Source organism: Acomys russatus, chromosome 30 (genome assembly GCF_903995435.1).
Source record: "Acomys russatus chromosome 30, mAcoRus1.1, whole genome shotgun sequence".
Taxonomy (NCBI): Eukaryota; Metazoa; Chordata; class Mammalia; order Rodentia; family Muridae; genus Acomys; species Acomys russatus.
Genome location: NC_067166.1, coordinates 34718522 through 34741200, shown reverse-complemented (window position 1 = coordinate 34741200; position 22679 = coordinate 34718522). Strand labels below are relative to the sequence as shown.

General features: G+C 43.5%; 1 protein-coding gene and 1 pseudogene across 1 annotated transcript in view; both read right to left on the bottom strand.

Annotated features, from left to right (window-relative positions):
- The window catches only part of Adgrv1 (adhesion G protein-coupled receptor V1), a 469943-nt gene that overhangs the window by 34458 nt on the left and 412806 nt on the right, over window positions 1–22679 (bottom strand). The window contains exon 85 of the mRNA XM_051172399.1: window positions 13401–13522. Within this exon, the coding sequence (XP_051028356.1) occupies window positions 13401–13522 (122 nt within the window). The remainder of the gene's footprint in view (window positions 1–13400; window positions 13523–22679) is intronic.
- Window positions 1056–1207, bottom strand: LOC127212547 (uncharacterized; annotated as a pseudogene).

Here is a 22679-nt window from a genome sequence, read left to right as displayed (position 1 = left end):
AGTGAGCTAGCACTTTCTGTTTGAGATCTACACTCTAGACCATACTTCACATTCAAAGATGGTTCCATTCTCAGCATCAAGCCAGCTCCCCTTACTCCCCACCCCCACCCTGCCACCAGGGTCAGGTCTTCTGTGCTGCCCAGGCAAGGTGCAGGACCCACTCTCCTGAGTGCTGTAGCTAGTGACGGGCACGGATAGCTCTTGTGCTTTCAGGACCCCAGGGCCAAGTCTTTCACCTGATGCAGGTAGTGAGGGTTGAAGGGGGAGGAGGGTATGCAAATGAGTAGTAGGTTAGTTCTCTGGCTCACCTGCAAATATCCCCCCCCCCCCCCCCCCCCCCCCCCCCGCAATGTACAGGGCTCTCTCCTGAGTTATGCAGCTGGCTAGAGTCAACTCTCTTACTCTCACACTTCCAAGACCAGCTCTCCCGCAATGCCCACGTAAGGGGCGGGGCCAGTTCTGCACAGCCATAAGACATCAACATGTCCCCAGGTGTAAGCCCAGACCAGGTACATCTGCCTGGTCTTTGGTGGTAACAAATTCCTGCTGCTGCGGGGCCACAAACTCAGATGTGGTCCCTGGTGGCAGCAGAGGACAGGACCTCACCATGGGCCCAGGTGGCATCATCAGCTGCTTATATCAGGCAGTTCCTCACCACCCTCAAGTCTCCAGTTCTGCCTCTCGTCACTGGGTCCACATTGTTCTGTTTCTCTTTCTCTCCCATTTCTTCATAAGTTGTGCCCAGGGTCTCTGACTATCAGGAGTCCTCTCAGGAGTGGCTTCAGGAATGCTATCCACCATTCCTGCACTGTGGCACTGGACAGGGGCATCTCTGGCATAGCCTGCCTCACCAGACCTGAGGCACGGGGTGGTCATTTCAGGCTAGCTCCCGGTCCAAGCCCCATAGCGTTTGTGGTCCCTCAGGGTTGCTTCTCTCCCAATGCCTGGAGTTCCAGACCGTGTTCTTCTAGTCTCTGGCTCAATCCCTTCCCCGAGAGCCCATCTGGCCTGCACTGGGCTGGATGGTGATCTTCTCAGGCTTGCTGTTTTCAGGGACTGTTACGCTACTAATCTTTCAGAGGTTCACAGTTCAGAACCCTGAGAATAAACGTAGCCTTGCACCACCTCTCTGTCATCTGCTGACTCACGTGGGACACAGCAGCCACACCCAGGGTGTGGCCATATCCGTGGTTACTCTAGAGGCAGTTCTAAGTTGTTTCACTCACGCATTTTGTCACAACAATGCTTTTTCACTGTAATGTTTGCAGTAAGAAGCTAGCCACAGTGGGCGAAAGTGACGGTGAAGCTAGGTTCACTATAGTGTATGCAGTAAGAAGCTAGGTCCCCGTGAGCCACGTGATCACAAAACTACTAACCCACGCTCCGCAGTTGACTGTGTATGACAGATCACGCAAGATAACCAACTAACTATGACCCAGAGCCTTCTGGGACCAGAGGTTGCAGAAAATTGAAGATTCACTTCCCAGCCCCAACCCCGATGGCTGGTTAGTCTAATGATGCCCAGGACTCCTTCAGTCTTAGTTTTCCAAGCCAAAACAAGAATTCTAGAAAGCATTTATATTTGAAATTTTTGGGAAAAATTATATATATATATATATATATATATATATATATATAAAGAAAATGAATGACAGTGTTCATAAAATCTGTTCAGATTTGATACAAGGCATGGTTCACTTTTCTAAAGTTTTATAATTAAGGCAAAGTCCCAAGTGAGTGAGGATTGATTTTTCTTCTTTAAGATGAAAAAAAGCAAGCTTTATGATCTTGGTCCAGGTCACACAGTGAAATAGAGCCAGGTCTGTGTTTCCTAAGTCTTAGCCGACAGCTTTGTAACTCTGATCATAGATTTTTAAAATCCAAAGGCACAGTTCATTTCTTAGGAGGTTCCATACCTATTTGCTTATCTTTGAGGTATATGATAATAAACATGGCCTTTTCCTTTTCTTTTTTCCTCCCTGAGACAGCGTTTCTCTAGTTGTCATGGAACTCACTTTGTAGACCATGGTGCCCTCAAAATAGAGATCTGCCTGCCTCTGCCTCTGTAGTGCCGGGATCAAAAGCATGTGCCACCACTCCTGACTAAACTTGTCATTTTTTATAGCAATATTTCTTTCCTCAAAGACTATTTTGGCCCCAGATGAGAAGAACTGAAAAAAAAAAAATTGGTTTCTAAAAGAAAAATGATTTAGAAGGTTAGACTCTCCAACTAAGATCTGTAAAATGATCTCACTGACCCAGGATCACAAAGGCAAAGGGACTCTAGTTCAGTTCTCGGTGCTTCCTTGGGAAACAAGAATTGCTCATGTTTTTACAGGAAAGGAACAAAAAGGCGATAGGGTGTCCTGAGAGATAATAATGAAGAGAAGCTGGAAACCTGTCTGGGTAGGGACAAGGGACAGGGGTTGCCTGCTGTTCGCAGGGAAGGAAACTGAGAGGCTGGAGGAAGGGTTTCAGGACTCTGGATGCAGTGTCTGCCCTGTGGGAAATCTACAGATGGAGACTCAAAGTAAGAACAAGGTCGGGTGAGTTCCTCAGTTTGTACCTTAGCAGTCATAGCAAGAAGAGGGCCGACTTAGGGAATTCACTGGCTGCCGTGGGACAAGTACCACTGTACAGAAGCAAGAAAAAGCCGGCCTCGGGATCCCTGGGAGTAAGAGAAGATGGCACAGGAGCAGTCTTAGACTCAAGGTCAGGCATGCACATGGTCTTGCAAATTCTCCCTGATTCCTGAACCACTCTTGGTGATTTAAACTGAGCTGTGTTTCAGTCAGATTTTCAATTTGGTTCCTATTCGCTTCTTGCATTAAAACATGCTGGCCAAGCTTGGGAGAGAAGAGTACACAATGACATGAAATGTCAAGGACTAACAAAAAACGTGGTTTTGTTTTGGTAAGGGGATGACCTTTTTATTTCTTGGACTCTCTTTTTTTCTCCTAAATCATTTGAATCATATGCTTTAGAGGCGTTTAAAAAAGAAAATAAATAAATAAGAAGGAGACGCAAATAACCTGCTGTGGACTCTATTCAAAGAAGAAAGCACTCAATTTTAGTGCAGGAAGAAAAAAGTAGCAGTTAGAAAACACCGAGCTCTCATCAAACACTAAGTAAGAAAACTCTCAGCGCAGAGGGGGGTTTAATGAAGACTTTTGTGAGCACATCTTATTAAGCCTAGAGAGCTACTTACATGATAACTAGAGCAAACAGACAGCACTCTGCTTCCGAGACACATTCTAAGATTTCTTGCTTCTGAAAACTGTATGTCGTCGCAGCACGCTGTGTGGCATTTCTTCTCATTGCCCAGCTTTGAAGTGAGCCATAGCTAAGACCACATTGCAGAGCGCTCTAATCTGCCACGGGGACCTGCCAAGCTTCACTGAATTATAATATTGTTTCATTTAACTGAAAAATGTACTTCAAGTCAGTCTGGGTTCAAACACCGTCTCAGACCCATACACATTTGGAGTGAGCGTACTTTCTTAGATGTTTCTTGAATAATTAAAACTGCTTTGGTAGTACCAAATTTGAAAATGGATAAAATTCATGAAAATATTTTATGTTTTCCAGTAAAGGTACTTAGTTGGCATTTTAGGAAATATATAGACCCTTTAAACTCTGATGACTGTCTTTCTTAAACGTGTCTTAAGTATGGGTGTACCTAAAAGACGCTAAGAAAGAAAAGCCCATTATCGGTAGTGGGAACGTTACTGTGAACGAAGTATTACTAACATAAATTCAAACTGCCCGAAACTGATCATCTGGTACGCGTGTTTTCAGTTCGTTGATGTCACACTCACGTTCAGGGCTATACTTTACATGGTGCACATTAAGAGGCTTTGTTAAACACTATGCTAGGTCTCCAAGAGAGAGGCAAGGCTCAGACATCTTCACCTCAGGCTGTTTTCACTTCTGTGGGTTTACCTGGGGTGTCACTCCATTATAAGTTGGGGAGCCCCTGTACTCGTAGGCAACGACACAGAAGCTGACTGAAGAAGCAGAAACACTTGAGAGACCTTTACACTGGGAGGAAGTGTGCAAGGGGGCATCCCCACCCAGCTGCCGTTTCATTTACAGCAGTTCTTCACAAAAGTTGATGACATAAAACATAGACAGATGTAATTGGGTTAGGGTTAGAATCACTGTGAAATCCACGTCGGCAGATGATAGCTAATACTCACTGAGATAGGATCACCCCACGCACAATTACTTTGCCAGAATTTGAAGGGATCAAAGGTATTTGACTGCTTTGGGAGGGAAAATTATGGGCAGATAGTCAGCTGTAGCATGCCTGCCTGCCTATCATCTGGCCTTAAACACTGGAGCACACACAGATTCCTTCCAGAAAGACCTCCCTTCAGGGGATAATCACTGACAGTCGCGTACTGAGGCCATGCAACTAGAGCCTCTGCTGGCCCGTTACTCCACTCTAGTCTTCAGCTCTCACTAGTGCCAGAGGTAGAGGTGACACCCATGATAAACCGGAAGTCTGCAGGACAGAATGATGTCACAGCAGCAACAGCTGTGTACACTGAGGAGCGTGAAGGTAGGCAAACAGAAGGAAGCAAGAGTCTTAAATCCTCACTTCATTTTAGGAGACCAGAGCAATTCCTGTGCGCTGAGCTCTGGAGCGGCTCTGTCACTGTGGTCCTTGGCTAATGTAAGCAAGTGGTATCTTCACTTTCTCGCTGCAATGGCCAACTAAGTAGACAGAAATAGAACTAGAATTCTAGCAATTTTTCTAGAAATATTAGCTCTCCTCTGCATTTGCTGTATTGACAATGTCAACAGATATTCATAGAAACGACATATGTGTTCAAGATACTAGAAAACAGTGGAGCGGGACTAAAGTGTCACTGTGTGTTAGGAAGTACTGTCAGCTCCTCTCTTTACCCCACAGGTGAGTCCTGTGGCTTTAGTACCTCCATTCATTAATATGCATTTAGTTTCACTTAAAAAACACATGAGATGTTTGTTAAACTAAATCCAACTTTACTTTTGCTGCTGGCTCTGATGGACTAGATAATATCAGACTAACATCACGGAGTAGAGCCCTGGAAGCTGGAGACTATGACGGAGGAAGGCTTTGAAAAGAAAGAAAAAGACTTTCACCTGACTTGGTCCCTAAGAGAAGGGACAACTAGGTTAACCTTCACTTCCCAAAGCCTGAAGACAGTGTTACTGATCACGTGATAGCCCCCCCCCCCTTCCAAAGGAAAAATACATTTTACGGTGAAAAGAAATTCAAACTTATTTCTTTCCAGAGGTTGCTCATCAGACACCCCAAGCTGTGGAAATTTACACTGCAAAAACCTTTGCTTGGCGCGGAGTTTGTGTCCCATTTGCATTTCAATGCCATTAGGGTGGGGGTGGGGTTGTGGGTGGGGCGGTACTTCCTAGCTCCTCTGTCCTTTTTACCTACAGCCACGGGACCCTGTCAGCTTTATAAATCACTTGCTTGAATCGGAAGGCACAGACAGTGACAGACAGTGACACACAAGAGCTTTGTGTTAGAAGCCAAGGACTGATGGACCTATAGGATGTGTGTGAAGGGAACGACACAATGAAGTCATTCAGAGGGAGAACCAGTGCTCCGATGGGCGACTTGACGACCAAGATTGTCGCTTATCTCTTTGGCCTCATTTTTGTTTACGTAGCTGAAGAGACAGACCTTTCCCTTCACTGATTTGTTTGCAGTGTTTTGCATTTGTAAAATATCACATGGTTTATAAATTATTTACATATCATTATTATTATTATTATTATTATTATTATTATTATTATTATTATAATATATTTCTTATGCAATATACAATTACAAGAGCACAGCTTAGGGCCAGAATCAGCACCTGTTTAAAAAATAGACAGCTAGAAATTAGAGCTCAGAGATGTCCAGGGACATAGGTAAACAAGGATGCCCGAAGCCATGGGTTCAATCCTGAGCATACAGTGCTGGTGGTAGATCTGAGTTTGTCATTCTAAGTAACCTGACAGTCAAACATTAAAGGACGTTACTGCAAGATAGGTGTGTGGAAAAAAAAATATTATCTGTCCCCACACTAGAATTTGAACAGGATGAAAGGTAATAAAAATTTAGACCCTGGGAAAATATATATTAAGAATAAGAGAAAGAGTCTGACTGACTACATAGAAATCAGTCTCATACATTACTGCTTGTGTTGCTCTCCAAAAAAAAAAAAAAAAAAATGGTTTTAAAGAAGATATTTGTGTCTTGGTTACTGCGAATCAGCTAGATCCTTCTCCAGGGCAAGCATGGAGGATCCGGGGAGGGGGCGGGCACAAGAAGCCAAACAAGAATAAGATAGGATGGATGGGAGCAGGAGAAACTGCACACGTGTTTCACAAGGACAGAAGGACAGTCTGTGGCCATAGGTGACACAGAGCCTGCCCCTTCATTGGATGCTGCTACTGGCAGATCGGATCCACAGGCGCCAGCCAAAGGGTAAATCCAGCAGCTTTCTGAGAACGCGTCATTCATTGTCAAAAGGAGTAAGGAGTTCACATAAACAGACATTTCATCAAGCCATCTGGTACCAAACCCTGGAGAGCTTTGGGAGAAGTGGCCAGAGGAATGCTAAAACACACCTGCTCCTCCCAGCTTCTGTGTATTTATTTGAAAAGTTATGGAGCTGTTCAGGGAGCTTTGAAGAGCTCAGAAGGCATTCATTAGACTCTCTGAATCTTACTCTATAAAACAAAGGTAGCATCCCCCCTCCCCCACCTCTTCTCTCCTCTCCCAAGCGAACGTAGCTCTGGGATAAACCAGTGATGAGTCCCAGCCTTCCCTGGCTTCTGCATGTTTATTCCAGGGTTTTCTGAGAAGGCTGCTCCTTCACTCTTCATGAATAGTTCATGTGCTAGTCTCTAATGGAAATGGAGTGACATTTCTTATTACTGTTGGTTTTTTGGCTGTGGGAAGGCAATAGTGAAGGAAGTGTCTTGGAACAATTAGTTGTCTGTAACTGATTATTTTAACAATGCTCACATCCCAAGAGCTGTTTATCTTCCAAAGAAAGCAGCTAAGACTAAATGTGAATTGTATCTAAGCAGACACCTGCAGCAAACTACACTCACTGTATGCTAAGTGGGGATTCCAAATGAAGAATGTGTGTGTGTGTGTGTGTGTGTGCATGTGCACGATTTTGTACTCCATTAATTTTTTCCCCTCTAGTGAAATTTTGACAATGCAAGAAACATAGAAGAGATCATAAAACAAATGACATCTGTCAGACTGACTGACTGGTTCTGATCCAACATGGAACCACACTGTAGAACCCAGCTGCTGCGCTGATGTGCAGTATTTAATGATAACTATGGTGCGGGCGGTGCCCAATCTAAGTGCTGCACTGTCTCCTGCAGGAGGAGCATCATGGGAGTTGCCAGACTAGCTAGTTAAGCATTTGCTTCTCTGTGGCTGAAATCTGGGGATGTTTATGAGATCTATAGATACAGGGAACAGCTTCAGTGGGCCTGGATTGTAATATTTCAGTATTTTCATGATGGATGGGGTCCTACTTAGGCCTCCCAGCCAAGCATCAGCCTGGGAATCATTCTCCCTCATTGTCAAACACATTTGGATATACTTTGGCTTAAATAATTTAAGGAGCCAGAGCTATAAATAGCAGCATGAATCCACTAAGAAATGACAAAGTCATGTTGGAGAGATGACTTCAGGCTCAGAGCACATAACTCTCTTTTAGAGGCTCTGTGTTCAGTTTTCAGCATCCCTGGGGGGTTGGGGTGGCGGTGGGGGTAGGGGGGTGGGTTACAACTGCTTATAACTCCAGTTCCAGGGGGATCTGGCACACTGGCTTCCCAGGCACTTGTACTTATAGGCACCCCTCTTCATCACATAATTTTTTAAAATTCTTTTTAAAAAGAGAGGACAAAGTCAAGCCATTTTCCTTTTAAAATAGAAGTTATTGCAGTGATGTAACAGGTGATTAAAGACACATGGTCTCTTATGACTTTGTCACCAATAGAGACACTGAAATTCCTCGTAGTTTGACAATAGCTGTCCTTGGCTTCCTCAAGACTTGAATTAATAAACAAGGAGATTTAGAAAGTACGTACAGTGGACATCTGCTACTTTGGCCCGATCTCTCCTATTGGCAAGAGGATCTTTTCTCCTGGTACAGGGTCCACCCATGCGGTTTAGAGCAATTTGACTCTTCCCACCCTTGGAATCACGTGACCCAGGCTTGGCCTGGGCGCAGGCCACCACGTGACTGATTCGTATATGGGATGTGGGGGAGGTGGGAGCAGCCCACAGGGCCCTTCTTGTGATTTCGTTGTTAAGGAGAATGTTCTTTTCTCACTGTCACTGACTAGAAAGATGGTGGGTGCCATGAGCACTGAACTGAGAAAGCCCAGTCAGGAACATAAAACAGAGGATCCTTGCAGCACTGGGATTTGAACATGATGGACAGGGAAGTAAACACTGCTTTCTGTTTAGCAGCCTTGGAACTCCCACTCTCACGTGAATGAAGCATAGCAGATGTCAGGGTCTACCCACCATATATCAGGGACAGCATGGCAAGGCAGCAAGACCAAATCTGACCCTGCTTCTACTTGCTCTATAGGCTTCTGAAATAAGGAAAAATTATTTATTCCTAGGGTCCAAATTTAAAAAAGCATTGTCTACTTTTATTTTCTATATTCTGCCAACAGTACGTACACAGACACACACACACACACACACACACACACACACACACACAGACATACACACACCCATCCATCCAAACTTTTTTTGTTGTTATTTTTCTGGTTTATGGCAGATAGAGTATTAGGGATAATAATAGACATAGTTAGAATAATGATTTTATTCTAACCTTGCATTTGCATTTACATTTATTATGTTTAAAAATACATAAATCTACATGTATATGTTCCTAAGTGCTCAAATATTATTAATAATGTGATAGTGCAACTTGGATCGTTCAGTGATTAATGTACTTCTGACAATTTTTCAAGTGATAAAGTTTCCTATTTAAAAATGTATTAAGCAACACATATGAGAACCAATGTAGTAAAGAAATACTCTTTTTATTCATCACCCTCACAGGACTTTCTAATAATCTGGATTTTAAAAAGTGAGGCAGGAATCCCTGAACAAAATATAATAGGTAATCACAGATACACAAAATGATTTTGTGGTCACAAAAAAAAAAAAAAAAAAAAAAAAAAAAACCAACAAAAAAATGAACTGCAAATGACTGAGTTTTGATGCAAATTTTAACCATTCTGTGGCACACTGTATGGAAGTGCTTAGGTTGAAGACCCGAGGCAGTTTGTAAATTAAACTAACTCCAGCAACACCAGAGGAGTGGCCATCTCCAAATGCTCTGTAATAGAGAACTGCCTGACTGACTAAGTGCCTGGGATCGGGGACGCGCCAGGTGCCGGGCACCCAGCAGTAATGACACACAGACCCATTGCTTCAGTTATGTTACACAGAGGCAGTTAAGCTTATCAAATACGAGTTCGAAATGTTTTTAGGTTTCGCTGATGCTTAGCTTGTAATAAGGACCTCAAAGAAGAGATAATTCTTCTACCAGTGAAGACCAACATTATACCGGGCACGGCTGTTCCAGAGCTTGAGCCCTTCGTAAGTAGCTCAGTAGGTACAGAGGCGACCCCTGTAACCTTATACTTTGTGCCAGTTTAATGCAGTGGTTCTCAACCTTCCTAACGCCGAGACCCTCTAATCCAGTTCCGTGTGCTGTGGTGACCCCCCAACCATAAAACTATTTTCATTGCAACTTCCTAGCTCTAATTTTGCTACTGTTAGGAATCGTAACTATTTTCAGAGACAAAGGTTCGCCACCCACAGGTTGAGCCCCACTGATTTAATGACTTACGGCTGGCTACCTTACAAATGCATACCCCCATTGAACCCCACCGATTTCACTTCTTGACGACTTTCCAAGACAGCTCGAGGGACTTGCTTTCTGCCTACAAGGTGCTCCCCGCTTTTGATGCTGGGCCACCTCTCCATACGTGCCCTTTCTGCTCAGCTAAAGAGCAGAGGCGGTTACAGATCCCATCTCTCAGCTGCAACAATCTCTCATATCTACCACTGACTGAGCTTTCTCCACCTAGCCGCGTTCGTCTTTCCTCAGAGGAACCCTCTGCCTCTGTGCTGCTTGCCTCAGCCTGACCTTACAGCCTGTTTTCAGTTGTTAGTTTCTTCCTTGCTGGTTCTTTTCACGAGGCCTAAAGGTCTTTTCGGTGTGAACCAGCCTCTTCCTAAACTGTGGCCCCTAAACCATTGATTCGGCATCACTCAAAAACTTGTCAGAAGTGTACATTTTCAGAGTCCCCTCAGACATCGTGAGAACATCTCTGGGAGTGAGGCATAGTGACATGCCTATTGACAGCCGCCTTCTTACACTGCACAGACAGGCCATGGAGCCAGCCCATGAAGTCACATTGCTTCTTCGTTCTCTTCCTATTGTCTTTGTCACAGCCACGGAGAAGGTACTGCAACTCCAACGCTCAACTTGGTTCTCCTCTGTGCTCCCTCATTACTCTGCAGTCATCTCTTAAACTAGCATCTTCACATAAAAATGATGCTGCAACTGCCGGTGTCTCCAAAGCCTCACCAGCGCTGCCCACTCTCCAGATCCATGGTCTCCATGTTAGTGTAGACATGAAGGTGTCCACTTCCACTTATCACTCAAGTCAGACATTTCTCAGTGACGCTTTTCTCCTGCACTTCGAGTTCTCATACTTAACTACCAACCAAAGCTCAACGGCTCCAAAACCTTTCACCTGCTCCTTACCTCAAAAGCATTGTCAGAATACATAGAGTTCAGACGACACCAGCCTGCCTGCTCCGCGGCTCTGCTAAGCATTCCCAACCATTCTCTGAAAGGCTTAGCATGTCCGTAAGAGCATGCCACCCTCACCCAAAGGGAGAGGAAGATGAAAGTTGGCAATAAAGATTCATCAAGATAAAAAAAATCAAATATGCAAGGCCTCCTACTGGGTGAGGCTGACATGTCCGTCCCAAGAGAGCATGGGAGCTGGTATTGATGTCAACCTGCCCTTCCTGCCTCCTCTTAGACCTTTCTGCCTCCTGTCAATCCTTTTCTTAATCTAGACAAGACTCCTCACTTTCCTCTTCTGCAGCCTTGGCTGACACTGTTTCCTTAAGCTGAAACATCCTATTGATAACCGTACAACCTTCATTTGTCTAACGAGCATGGGGGTGGGGGGGTGGGGTGTGGGGGTGTTACATACAATGTGAAGTCACACACTCTACCCAACTGATTGGCTTTTTCTCAAGGCTTGACAACCGCCACCACGCAAACAAGTCTTCAACGTGTTTCAGTCTTTAAAGGTCTGTGGCGAACAGTTCAAAATCGGAACCAGCCCTGGGTATCACGCTGTAGCTGCCAAACAAAACACAGGTGCAGGTGCAGTGTAGCGGTTTCCTCCAGGATCAAAACATTCCATCTTGCAAGGAGCTGCTTAAACAGGGAGCCAGACAACTAAAGAGGAACTTCGAGAAGTCCCTGAAACTAACCAGATTCGCTAGACTCTTCCCTGCCAGAGTAAACAGAATCCACTTGCAAATAAGACACTCAGACAAGACAGGCTGCAGAGAAGACTAGGAGACCAGATCAGCTAGCTGCCTGGAAGATGCAGAAACCAGCTAAGCTACTTGGAGTAGGTTCACACCCACAGAGGCAAGGCGCCTAGAAAGGGCACTCTCCAACTGTTGAGCTCCCTCCTGGGGTTGCAAGGTTTGTGAGTGCTCTCTCTCTTCTCTCTTCCCTCCCTCCCTCCCTCCTCCTCCTCCTCCTCCTCCTCCTCCTCCTCCTCCTCCTCCTCTCCTCCTCCTCCTCCTCTTCTTCTTCTTCTTCTTCTTCTTCTTCTTCTTCTTCTCTCTCTCTCTCTCTCTCTCTCTCTCTCTCTCTCTCTCTCTCTCTCTCTCTCTCGTGCTGGGGTGGGCCTTGGCAGTGTAGGTGTCTGAGTCATTTCTGGTCCTAAAAGTAACCCCTCAGCCATATTCCTTAAGTAACTGCGACAAAAAACTCACTTGTTCACCAAGTTAGACTTTGGTGGTATCCTCACTTTGATCTGTCATGGGTCCTCTATCCGGGGTGAGTAGGTGAGTGTGTTTCATCTCCCCAGGAAAGGTTTTATCACACAACAGCAGTTGTCAGTGTGAACCTTGATATTAGTTCTGCTAAAATCTAGGTATTCAAAGCTGGAATGGCTCACCTTTGCACTTAGATTGTATGCTGGTACACAGAGAAATGGCCCTTTGGCTCTCACACTACTCTGAACGTATGTCGGCTGCCATAACATATCTTGTAGCTACTGTTTTACTCATTTCAATCACCAATCCGACAAGGACATGGCTGTCTTGTCAGTACCAGAGTGCTACCTGGCAGAGTAAGTGCTCCACACCCCACGGTGCCTGCCCAGAGATGCCCATGTCCACTTGACTCCAGCCCTTTAGGTCACCCGTGGCTTTCCCTTCCTAACCTGATAATGTACTTTGATTAAATGCTGTCATATAGACTATATTCTGATTAAAGACTTCGCCTCTCCTTCCGCTTCTCATCTTCTGTTTTAAGACTAGGTATTTATCCACACACCTCGACTCATATTTCAGCTGCGTGCTACGATTCTAATTGTATGTATTCATACACACACATTCTGTACAAGGTAGTGAACAAAATGATGACTATATAAAGGTATTCTTGGTAATTTTATTGAATTATTTTAGTCTAAGAGTTTTTTTTTTTACTTTGGAAAATAAGAAAAATGTGTTCATTTGTACTGTTTGATAATTTCAGGATGCAACATTTTCCCATTTCACAGAAGCACTAAAAAGTCAGCTTTAATAGTTGCTGTAGGTATAGCCTTTAGTTATACTACCTAAACATACTTGTAAAACTAATTTAAACTTGACATTACTGAACTCAAGAAGGGGTCAAACGATTTTTAGTCACTGAAATATTCTTATATCTAAACATTAAGAGGAAAATTCTTAACATCAATTTCACTGTTCAGCTGACCTAATGTCTAAACACAGCTATGCCCCATCTATGTGCCTCAGTTCTTCACGGTTGCCATCTGGTTATAACTATCTATAAAGAATTTTACTTAATATTGCCAAAAAGAAACAAGTAAATATTTCCCTTTTCATGTGCACATGATGGGTAAGTTGGAATTCCAGCCATATTTCAAATGTGAAATATTTAACCCCCACCACATTATTCTGAAATTTGGTATGTCCTTGTGCACATGAACTCACCTGTGCACACACTCTTGCATGTTGAACATTGGCACCTGGTGCTTTGTAGTCGTTAGATGTGTGTTGCCTGTAAGGTATGGCTTACCTGCAGACTGTTGAAAATGACAAAGAGAACCAACATCCAGAAGTGTCTGTAGGCCATGTGCAGTCCTCCCCAGAGCCACGTCAGAGAAACCAGGGCAAAGAGGTACAAGATTAGAGGGATTTCTGGAAATCATGAAGAAAACAAACAAACAAAAAAAAATGTTCAGAATGCTGCACGATCAACCATACATAACTGCAGGTTATCTTAGACTCTTTTTTAGCATCTGTACCTTAACCCTGTCCAGACAGCAACGCTGGCCCCCTCCTTGCTGTGCAGAAGAGAAGGGACACTGCTGAGCCTTAGAGCCACTGCTTTTCTTTTTTCATTTTTTAAAAATTTTATTATTTTTTGTATTTTTACATATACATTTATATTATTACAGAGAAATACAATAAACTACCTATAGCAAGAAGAACACAGTCAGGAATTATATAAATGTTACATTCATAGTGTTTTGGCTATTTGTATTTGGCAGCCTTGAAGAAAACCTCTTTCCTATCTTGGTGAGTCTAAAATTCTGAATGTAAATCAATATCTATCATATCATACCTTGTCATTATCAATTTACAACATCTACCTAGACCTAAAAACATCTTAACCCCTAAACAACTAACATAATCGTAAAAATAAACTATCTGGTCTTCAACCCCATCAGAGACTTGAGAAGGAATAAAATTAATTAACTGAGTAGACAGGAAGTGCAGATTAGCAGCTTCCAAAGTGAAAAAAAGATGACAAGACAGGTTGCTGCCTGAGCAGTCACCCAATACTTTCTATAACACTGGAGCATCATCTTCAACCTTCTGGCCCAATATATCTGACAGACATTTGTAAGGCAGGAACTATTGAGGACTTGCTTACACTGTCTTGGCAGAGTTTGGCCCTCGACTCTGCCTGCTTCCAAGCTTGGCCCATTTTTAGGCAGAGTTCTGACCGTGGCAAAACAAGCACATTTTGCCCAGTGGCCAGTTTGCCACATTTGAAGCCATCTCCATCAGGAGGTTCTTTGATGCTCATCATCTTCTCTGAGGTAGGCTGGGTGTCACCAGGAGCTAACCTGTCTTACTGTCAATGAATCTTTAAGATAATAAAAACATCTTTAAATGCCCTATTCTGTGGGTCTCTGAGGGTTCTGAAGACCTTATCTAAGTATTTGACCTTGGATACATAGAATCACATCTATCTGCTACATCTAGGGTGGATACTCTTGTGATGAAAATAGAGCTTCTGGTTTTCAGATGGGTCTGCTTGTCACTGGGGAAGGGGAAGGAAGGTTTGTCCCTGCCTAGGCTACCACCTGCTGGGCTGTATGGGAAGTGGCACACACAAGTACAAAGGTCCCCAAAGTTCCCCCAAGAGTAGGGGGTAGCCTTATGCTCTTCCAATGAGCGCACTCCAACATGGCATTTGGATCATACTCTTTAAAGTGGTGTGTGTGTGTGTGTGTGTGTGTGTGTGTGATATAACGCATATATGTAGCCTTTCCCCCCCAAGAAGATAACAAAGCATATTGTGACCGTGAAGAACAGAGAAGTGACCAACTCACAGTTGCCAACAGGGAGCATTTGTTCTATACCCACCCTGCTCTCACACAGCCGCTCCAACGGCTTCCATATTAAGTGCCCTGCACAAGGGGTTCCTTGTGCCACTAGAGCTCCAGGATATATTTTATTATTTCCTGGGTACGGGTGTTTTGCCTGCATGTATGTCTATGCTTGACTTGCAGGCAGTGCCTGCTGAAGTCGGAGGAGGCTGTTGGATCCTGTGGAGCTGGAGTTACAGACAGGGCTGAGTCATCACGTGTGTGCTGGGAACTGAACCTGGGCCCACTGAAAAAGCAGCAGCTCTCTTAGCCACTGAGATGTCTCTCCAGCTCCTCTGTGTTTTCAGGATGGGTCAGGAGACTCTGCTGTCATTTTTCACTTGCCTTCTTTGACTTAGTGAGGGGAGGTTACTTGAGCTTTCAAATGCCTTCTCAGAAGAGATTTTAACAGTGATATCACAATCTGTGTGCAAGCTACAAGTGAAAGGAGATCTTAAAGCAGACATAAATAAATGTATTTTCAAGCTACTGAGAGGCATGAGGATAGATGACCACAGGCACTTTCAGGACAGGCCTGCTCACCCACCAGCCACACCTGGAGTCCTTCCTCACACACTGTGGGGGTTTAATGGTTAAATATGACTTCAACAATTCTAAATTTATTTTGTTCTGAAACAACCTAACGCGGCTTTGTGGGTTTAAAATGTTATCTGGAAGTTGCCAACCTTATTCACTTTACTCTCTAAACACTACAATTTGCATTTTCTACAGAAACATTTTCCTATATAGACACAGTTTCCCAACTCAGAGAAGGAGGACCAAAATATTAGCTCCTTCAACTTCCATCCAATTATTATCCTTACATTTTAACTTAATATTTATGTGTGAATGTATGTGGGGTTTTTTTTTGTCTATGTATGTAAGTATGGTATGTGGTAGTATACACGTATGCATTTTGTCTGTGTGCCTGAGTAAGGGTACCTGCATACCATAGCATGTGTGTAAGGCAGAGGACAGCTCAAGGGTCAATTTTCTCCTTTCACAGTGGGTTCTGGGGATGGAACTCAGGCCATCAGGCTTACACGGCAAGGACGTTTACACACTGAGCCATCTCACTAACACCATGCAGTTATTTTAACAATTTCCTTTGTCCAGCAAGAGCCAGCATTGCATAGTTGACATCTCTGTAATCACTTGACCTTAACATGGTTGAGAAGACCTTTGATTTTGACATATTTATTGATTGTAGGCATCTCTTCTTGTAGAGCTCTGTGGTGGTTGGCTTTGCATTTCAACTTGACTCAATTTAGAAACGTCTGGGAAGAGACTCTCCTCGAGAGATTAAATATTGGGTTGGCCTCTGTACATATCTAAAAGGATTTGTCTTGATTGCTAGTGTTAATTGATGTGGGGAAGACCCAGCCTACTCTTGGTGGTGCCATTCTCTAGGCAAGGGCCCTGGCCTGAATAAGAGTAGAGAAATCAGGCTAAACACAGACAAACAAGTAAGCAGGTAAACATGTGGATGTAATGCTTCAGTTGTCATAAGTTTCTGCCACCTTGATTTCTTTACTATGATAAGTAACTGTGAGCTAAAATAAATCCTTTCTTCCTTCAGTTGCTTCTAGTCAAGCTATTTTACCACAGAAACAGGAATGAAACTAGAACAAGTATCATCACACGGGTTTATTTGATTTTTTTTTCATGTTTTGGTTTGGAATTATAAATGTAGATACCACAAATTAGAATAGATTATTTTAACACAGGAATGCAGTTTGTTCCATCAGTGATGAGGCTCCTTCTGGTCTCTTGAGTATGGGAGGGGGTGCATAGATTTTCCACTAAAATTAAAGGGAAATTTTTGGGTGGTTTTGTTTATTTGTTTTTGTTTTATTGTTGTTGTTGTTGTTTTCTCAAGACAGGGTCTCTCTGTGTAGCCTTGGCTGTCCTGGAACTAAAAGGTGTATGCCACCACCATCAGGCTTGGGGAAAGTCTTGTACTTAACACATATCATGCATAGTATTACTTGGAAACTATATAAATAACTTTTTTTTCACTATCAAATGTTTAGTTTATTCACTTTTATAATCAGGACTCAGAGATTCTTATTATATTTAGAGGGCTATCATTGGCTAACATTTATTTTGGTGCTTAAGTTGCCCCTGGTTGGAGCTCTTTCTTGTGGCTTTTGTGCCTTTTCCTCTTTCCCTACCATCCTATTGATATTTGCTTAGTTATGGGCCCAAGATATTTCAGTATTCTCTACACTTGTCCTGAGTTCTTCCAGGAGATAATTTGGATAGCATGATCTGTTTGACATACAGCTAGCCATTGGTACTTGTAAGGTGACTCAGTAGCCTACAGCTTTCATACACACACACACACACACACACACACACACACGTTTGAAAATGTGCCTAGTATACTAAGTTTTCCCTGTCATATGCTTATGTTAATATTGATGGTTTCCCTTTGGCATAGTAATATTTCCAGGTTCACTATTCTTGTTCTCTTGGTCTACCATTGTTACTTGAGCCTGAGAAATGAAATATATGAGCAATTGGCCTGTAAGCCAACCGATAGTTTCTAGGCAGCTAGTGAACAGGCAACATATAGTGTGGATGCACCGGACAAAGGAGTGATTTGTGTCTCAGCCTGCACGGAACATTATGGCACGGGACTTAATTGTGCGACTCAAGGTAAAGTGTAATTTAAAGCCTGTGGGATGCTCATTTCCACATTTTGTTTTAGTATAAGGAAACGGAACTGTGGAAAGCGAGGCAGTGGAAGAACTGACATCTGTATGTGTTTGTGTCTCTCTGAGTTTCTTGGTTCCCATCAGTACTTTTGCTTGTCAGACATCACAAACATTAGTTCTATTTTTCTCCCTTTCCGCACTTTGTGACAGCGTTCCCTGTCAATGGGCAGCCCATTCCCCATTATTCGCAATATACTTAACTGTTCTATGCCCTTCCTTGTATGGACTCTAGTGCTATTGCTATCGCCCTTACCCACTCACAGAGAGCTTCCAAACTCACTCTGCATTTTATGTTGCTCCCCACTTCTCATTAAGATTACCCCAATGGTGCCTGGGTTCTGATAGCCAATGTATCCTCTGGCACACACACACTTTGTTCTGAGCCAACTAGTGGATTTGGGGTGGAATTGTTAAGGAAGAGAAAGGAAAAGAAAAGAAGAAGAGGAGGAGAAGGAGGAGGAGGAGGAGGAAGAGGAGGAGGAGCAAAAAGAAATGGCAAAAGGAAAAAAAAAATCAGATTTGTTTGTTTGTTTTAAATAAGGAACCCTTAGCAGAGGCTGTTCTCTGCGATCACCTTGCTCAGATACACTCTTACAAGTCAATGAGTTATTGTAATTTCTCAAAGAAAATACGGTAATATAAAATAGGTTTTATATAAACTGATAATTCTTTTTCCATTAATTTCTTGCAGCTAAAACTAGAAAAATTATGTTCTGCACCCCACCCCCCACCCCCACGAAATCTTATTTAGTTCAAGGGTCAGAAGGCCCTGATTAGACTTGGAAGTGGTGCAAATTTGAACGACTCACATCATCTCTGCGAACGTCACTCTGTGCTCCCACTGTACAAGCACAAATTTCTGTCTGTGTCCGCATGTGGGGCATGGAAAGCCACACACAATTTTAAATGCACAATTAAGATCCACAACCCTGCCCCAGAACTTGGTCGACTTCCTAGCGCCTACAGGAAAGCAAGCACTGCATGCTGAGAGAACTCAGTGGGCAAGCCAGCAGAGCATGCTGGGGCTGCTGCCTAGAATACCGGCAGCCCATTTCCTTCTCTAGGCAGAGTGGCAGCTTGGCACCTCAGAGTCAAAACTCCTCTAGGAAGAAAGACTGTCATAAATAACTTTGCACTTAGCAGCAGACCCCCACACTGACTTTCCAGCAGAGCAGCAGTGATTAAAAGATGGTTTGAGATGGAAGAAACACCCAGAGGCACATCTGGGTTTTGTAGACTCGAAGCCTACGCCACTGGAGAAGGGGACGCTTCTTTCACCAAAGTTGCGAGTCTGCAATTGGGTTGCAGAATCTTAGAAGGGAGAGGAGAGGCACCGAGACTCAACCTCAATGGCTTTATTGCTACTGTACCTCTCAAGAGTTTTAGCTCTCTGGAGCCACAGCAGAAGGAGAACAGAGGACCGGAAGGAAGGGAGAAGCATGTCATTAAATGGCTACCATGCCACTGTGTTATGTTCCCTTAATAAGTTATTTCATAATTACCAAGTTGGGGTTTTGCATATAATACATTACTAGCAACTTCTTCCTTGCCTGAATGTCAATGCTTATCAAAGAAGGCGCTTAGCGCTGGTAATCTTAGAGACAACTGATATTTAGAGGTGACTTTTACTGAGTTTCAGACCTGGGACAAGCAGCTAAAGTGCCTTAAAAAAAAAAAAAGATTTATTTATTATTATGTATACAGTGTTGTCTGCTTGTAGGCCAGTAGAGGGAATCAGGTTACATTATAGATGGCTGTGAGCCACCATGTGGTTGCTGGGAATTGAACTCAGGACCTTTGGAAGAGCAGGCAGTGCTCTTAATCACTGAGACATCTCTCTAGCCCTAAGATGCCTTTTAAACCAACTTGAACTTGACTTCCGGGTTCTCCCAGCATCCCTCAGTCCCATACCCTGCCCTCTACCCTGAACTTTCCAGCCCAGAAGTGGGCCTTCGCCTCTCCCAGAGGCTCTTCACTGTTTAATCCACGCATTTTGTTTCCCCCTCCTATCTTCTACTTTCTGTGTTTCTCCTCCCTCCTCCCTCCCCTTCTCCCCCCCCCCCCCCGAATACTTTTCTCTCTCCTCCTGGAGAGTGACGTCTCTGGCCCCAATCTTTGGGACCAGTGAACCTAATAAACCTGCATTTATATACTTTAACTTGTGTCGAATTAGCTCATTTTATTGCTGGAGGTAGCATAATATATTTGCTAATCTCTTCCATAAAAAAGGAACCTTAGAAACCCCCAGTATGCTGTCCAAGGAGCAAGGAAATCTATGTAAACACAATGCCACATGCAATATACAGACTCTCCAACATTCAATAACAACAGCAAAGTCTCCTAACAGTCCAATTCAAAAATGGGCTAAGATGTTTCTCAAATAAAATAGTGTCTGATAAACACGTGAAAAGGGACTCAACACAACCAGCCACAGGGAAAGAGGCAAAACTACAGCAATCTGTAATTCGTACTTACTATAATAGCTTTTACCAAGCAATCGGAAAACAACACTGCGGAGGTGGGAAGGATTGGAGCGCGGGTGGGAATTATGCGTAGCTCCTGTGGAAATTCTTGGTGGGTCCTTAAAGTTAAGCAGAGAGTTACCACAAGACTCAGGAATCCCACGTCTAGTTTTATCCCAAAGAAGTGAAAGCAGGGGCGGAAACATTTGCTTGTGTACCAGTGTTCATAGCAGCAATCTCAACTGTAACCAAATTGAAACAGCCAGATGTCCAGCAGCCACAATCACAACATAGTCTTTCGGTGTATTATAACATCACCCAGGGCAGTAACAGAGTCACGAAAGGGATTAGGGCTCATCACAGAGGCTCTAGGGAGCTGCCTTGCTCCTTTCACTATGTGAAGGCCATGAAGATGACATCATCTGTGAATGAAAGTGGGGTCCCTACCAAACACCAGACCATTGGCAGCATTGTCTGGGACTTCCCACTGTGACCCTCAGAAGTTAGTTTTGCTCTTTGTAAGGCATGTTATTTTTTTGTATGGTATTTTTGTTAAGACAAAGGCACTATGGATTAAAAAGGAATGGGACTCTGCTGCAGGCTACAACACCAGCGAACCTTTTGCAAAATGTTTGGTTGACTGAAATAATACAGTCTACAGAGACAGAAGGTAGAAGGGAGGGGGCAAGGAGTTTATTACTCAGAGGACACAGAGTTTCTGTTTGGGATGATGAAAAGTTTCAGGATACTTTGATACTGCTGATGGCTGCATGGCATTGTGGGACTCGATTATGATTAACCATATAGCTAATGATGCACAGTGACAATTAAGTGGCTAGTGAAGACATTGAAGTAATAAATTTGTGACATGTATATTTTTACAAAAGAGGAAAAAGACTGTTAAATCTGGTGTGTATGAAGATAAAGTTCTACACTGGTGGAATGGTGATGCAGAGGGGAGTGAAGGGGGGACGGTTGGGGGAGAGGGGAGAGCCGAAGAGGGAGTAGAGATAGCTAATATTAGTTATGTTTGATAAAGCATATAGGTACATACATATATATTTATACACACATATGCACAGACAGACACACATACATGCATGTGCATGTGCACATGCACGCACGTGAACACACACACACACACACACACACACACACACAATAAAAGCCGGGTGGTGGGGGGGACTTTTGCACTACAGTGTCTCCTGAACATGACAAGGCTGTTGCACTCATGAACTTGTAGCAGCTTTTGTTGCCTGCACAGAGCCAGTCAGCACTCCAGCGTAGACAAGGAAGGCAGGCTGAAGGCCTCACTATGGTAACTGACAGAAACTGGGGAAGGAATCGTCGGGTTTTCTTCATCTGTGTGGCCCGCAATAGGATGCTCATGTTCCAATGAATGGCCCTACATCCCTGCACCTGTGGGCAACACCCACTGGACTCAGGGGGCTATAGATGTGTATACTGAAGACATAGGCTTTGGAGGATTTGGGGTTGTGAGTGCCCAGGAGAACTGAATGTGGGGAGAGGTGGTGGATCTGACCAAAGTATAATACACTTGTGTATGGCATTTTCAAATAAGAGAAGCTGTTTTATAAGACAAAAAAAATTATCAAAGTACTGAAATGCTTAAATTAACAAAATGTTATTAATGTGAAAAAGAAAGGATTTTAAAGTTTTTTGGAAGGGGAAAAACAGTAAGTGTCTATGTGAGTGCTGATGGGCCACATCCCAGCTCTTTTATTTATTTATTTATTTATTTATTTATTTATTTATTTATTTATTTAGGGTTGTGGTGGATGTGTGTGATTTCAGTGAATTTAATAGTCACATGCCAATTCCAAGACTTAAGGAGTCAGATCTGCTGTAAATTCTTGACCTGGAAACTCTGTACCTATCACAACTCATAAAGAGCAATATATCTGTGAACTGCACGTTCTTTTTGTTTTTGTTTTCTTTTTTGTTTTTCAAGACAGTATTTCTCTGTGTAGCCTTGGCTGTCCTAGACTCACTTTGTAGACCAGGCTGGTCTGAACCTCGCAGTGATCTGCCTGCCTCTGCCTCCTGAGTGCTGGGACTAAAGGCGTGCACCACTATGCCCAGCCGAACTGCACATTCTTGAGAGAAAAGCCTCCTAAACCCTCGCTTATTTTCTTCTATTCTCTCCACACAATGCTGTGTCGTGCCGCCACCAACTTTCTGTCTCATCCCATTCCACTTAAAAATATGCTGATAACGAGACTTACCGGTGTCTTATGTCCCCCAGTTCCATACATTAAAAGGGAAGATGATGTATCTATGAGGCAGATGATAGCCTATCTTAGGCAAAGGAAGCCTGAGGAATCATAACCATAGTGTAGGCCTATACTTAGCAGCCTCAGGGGTACACAGCAGATACTTAGGGATGTGTGAAGGATGGAGGGGAAGGAGCTATGCAGGTGAGGTACTGGGTCACAGGACACAAGTCCATACCAGGACGTGGTGTACTTTACAGGGTTGAAGGACCGTGGCTCCA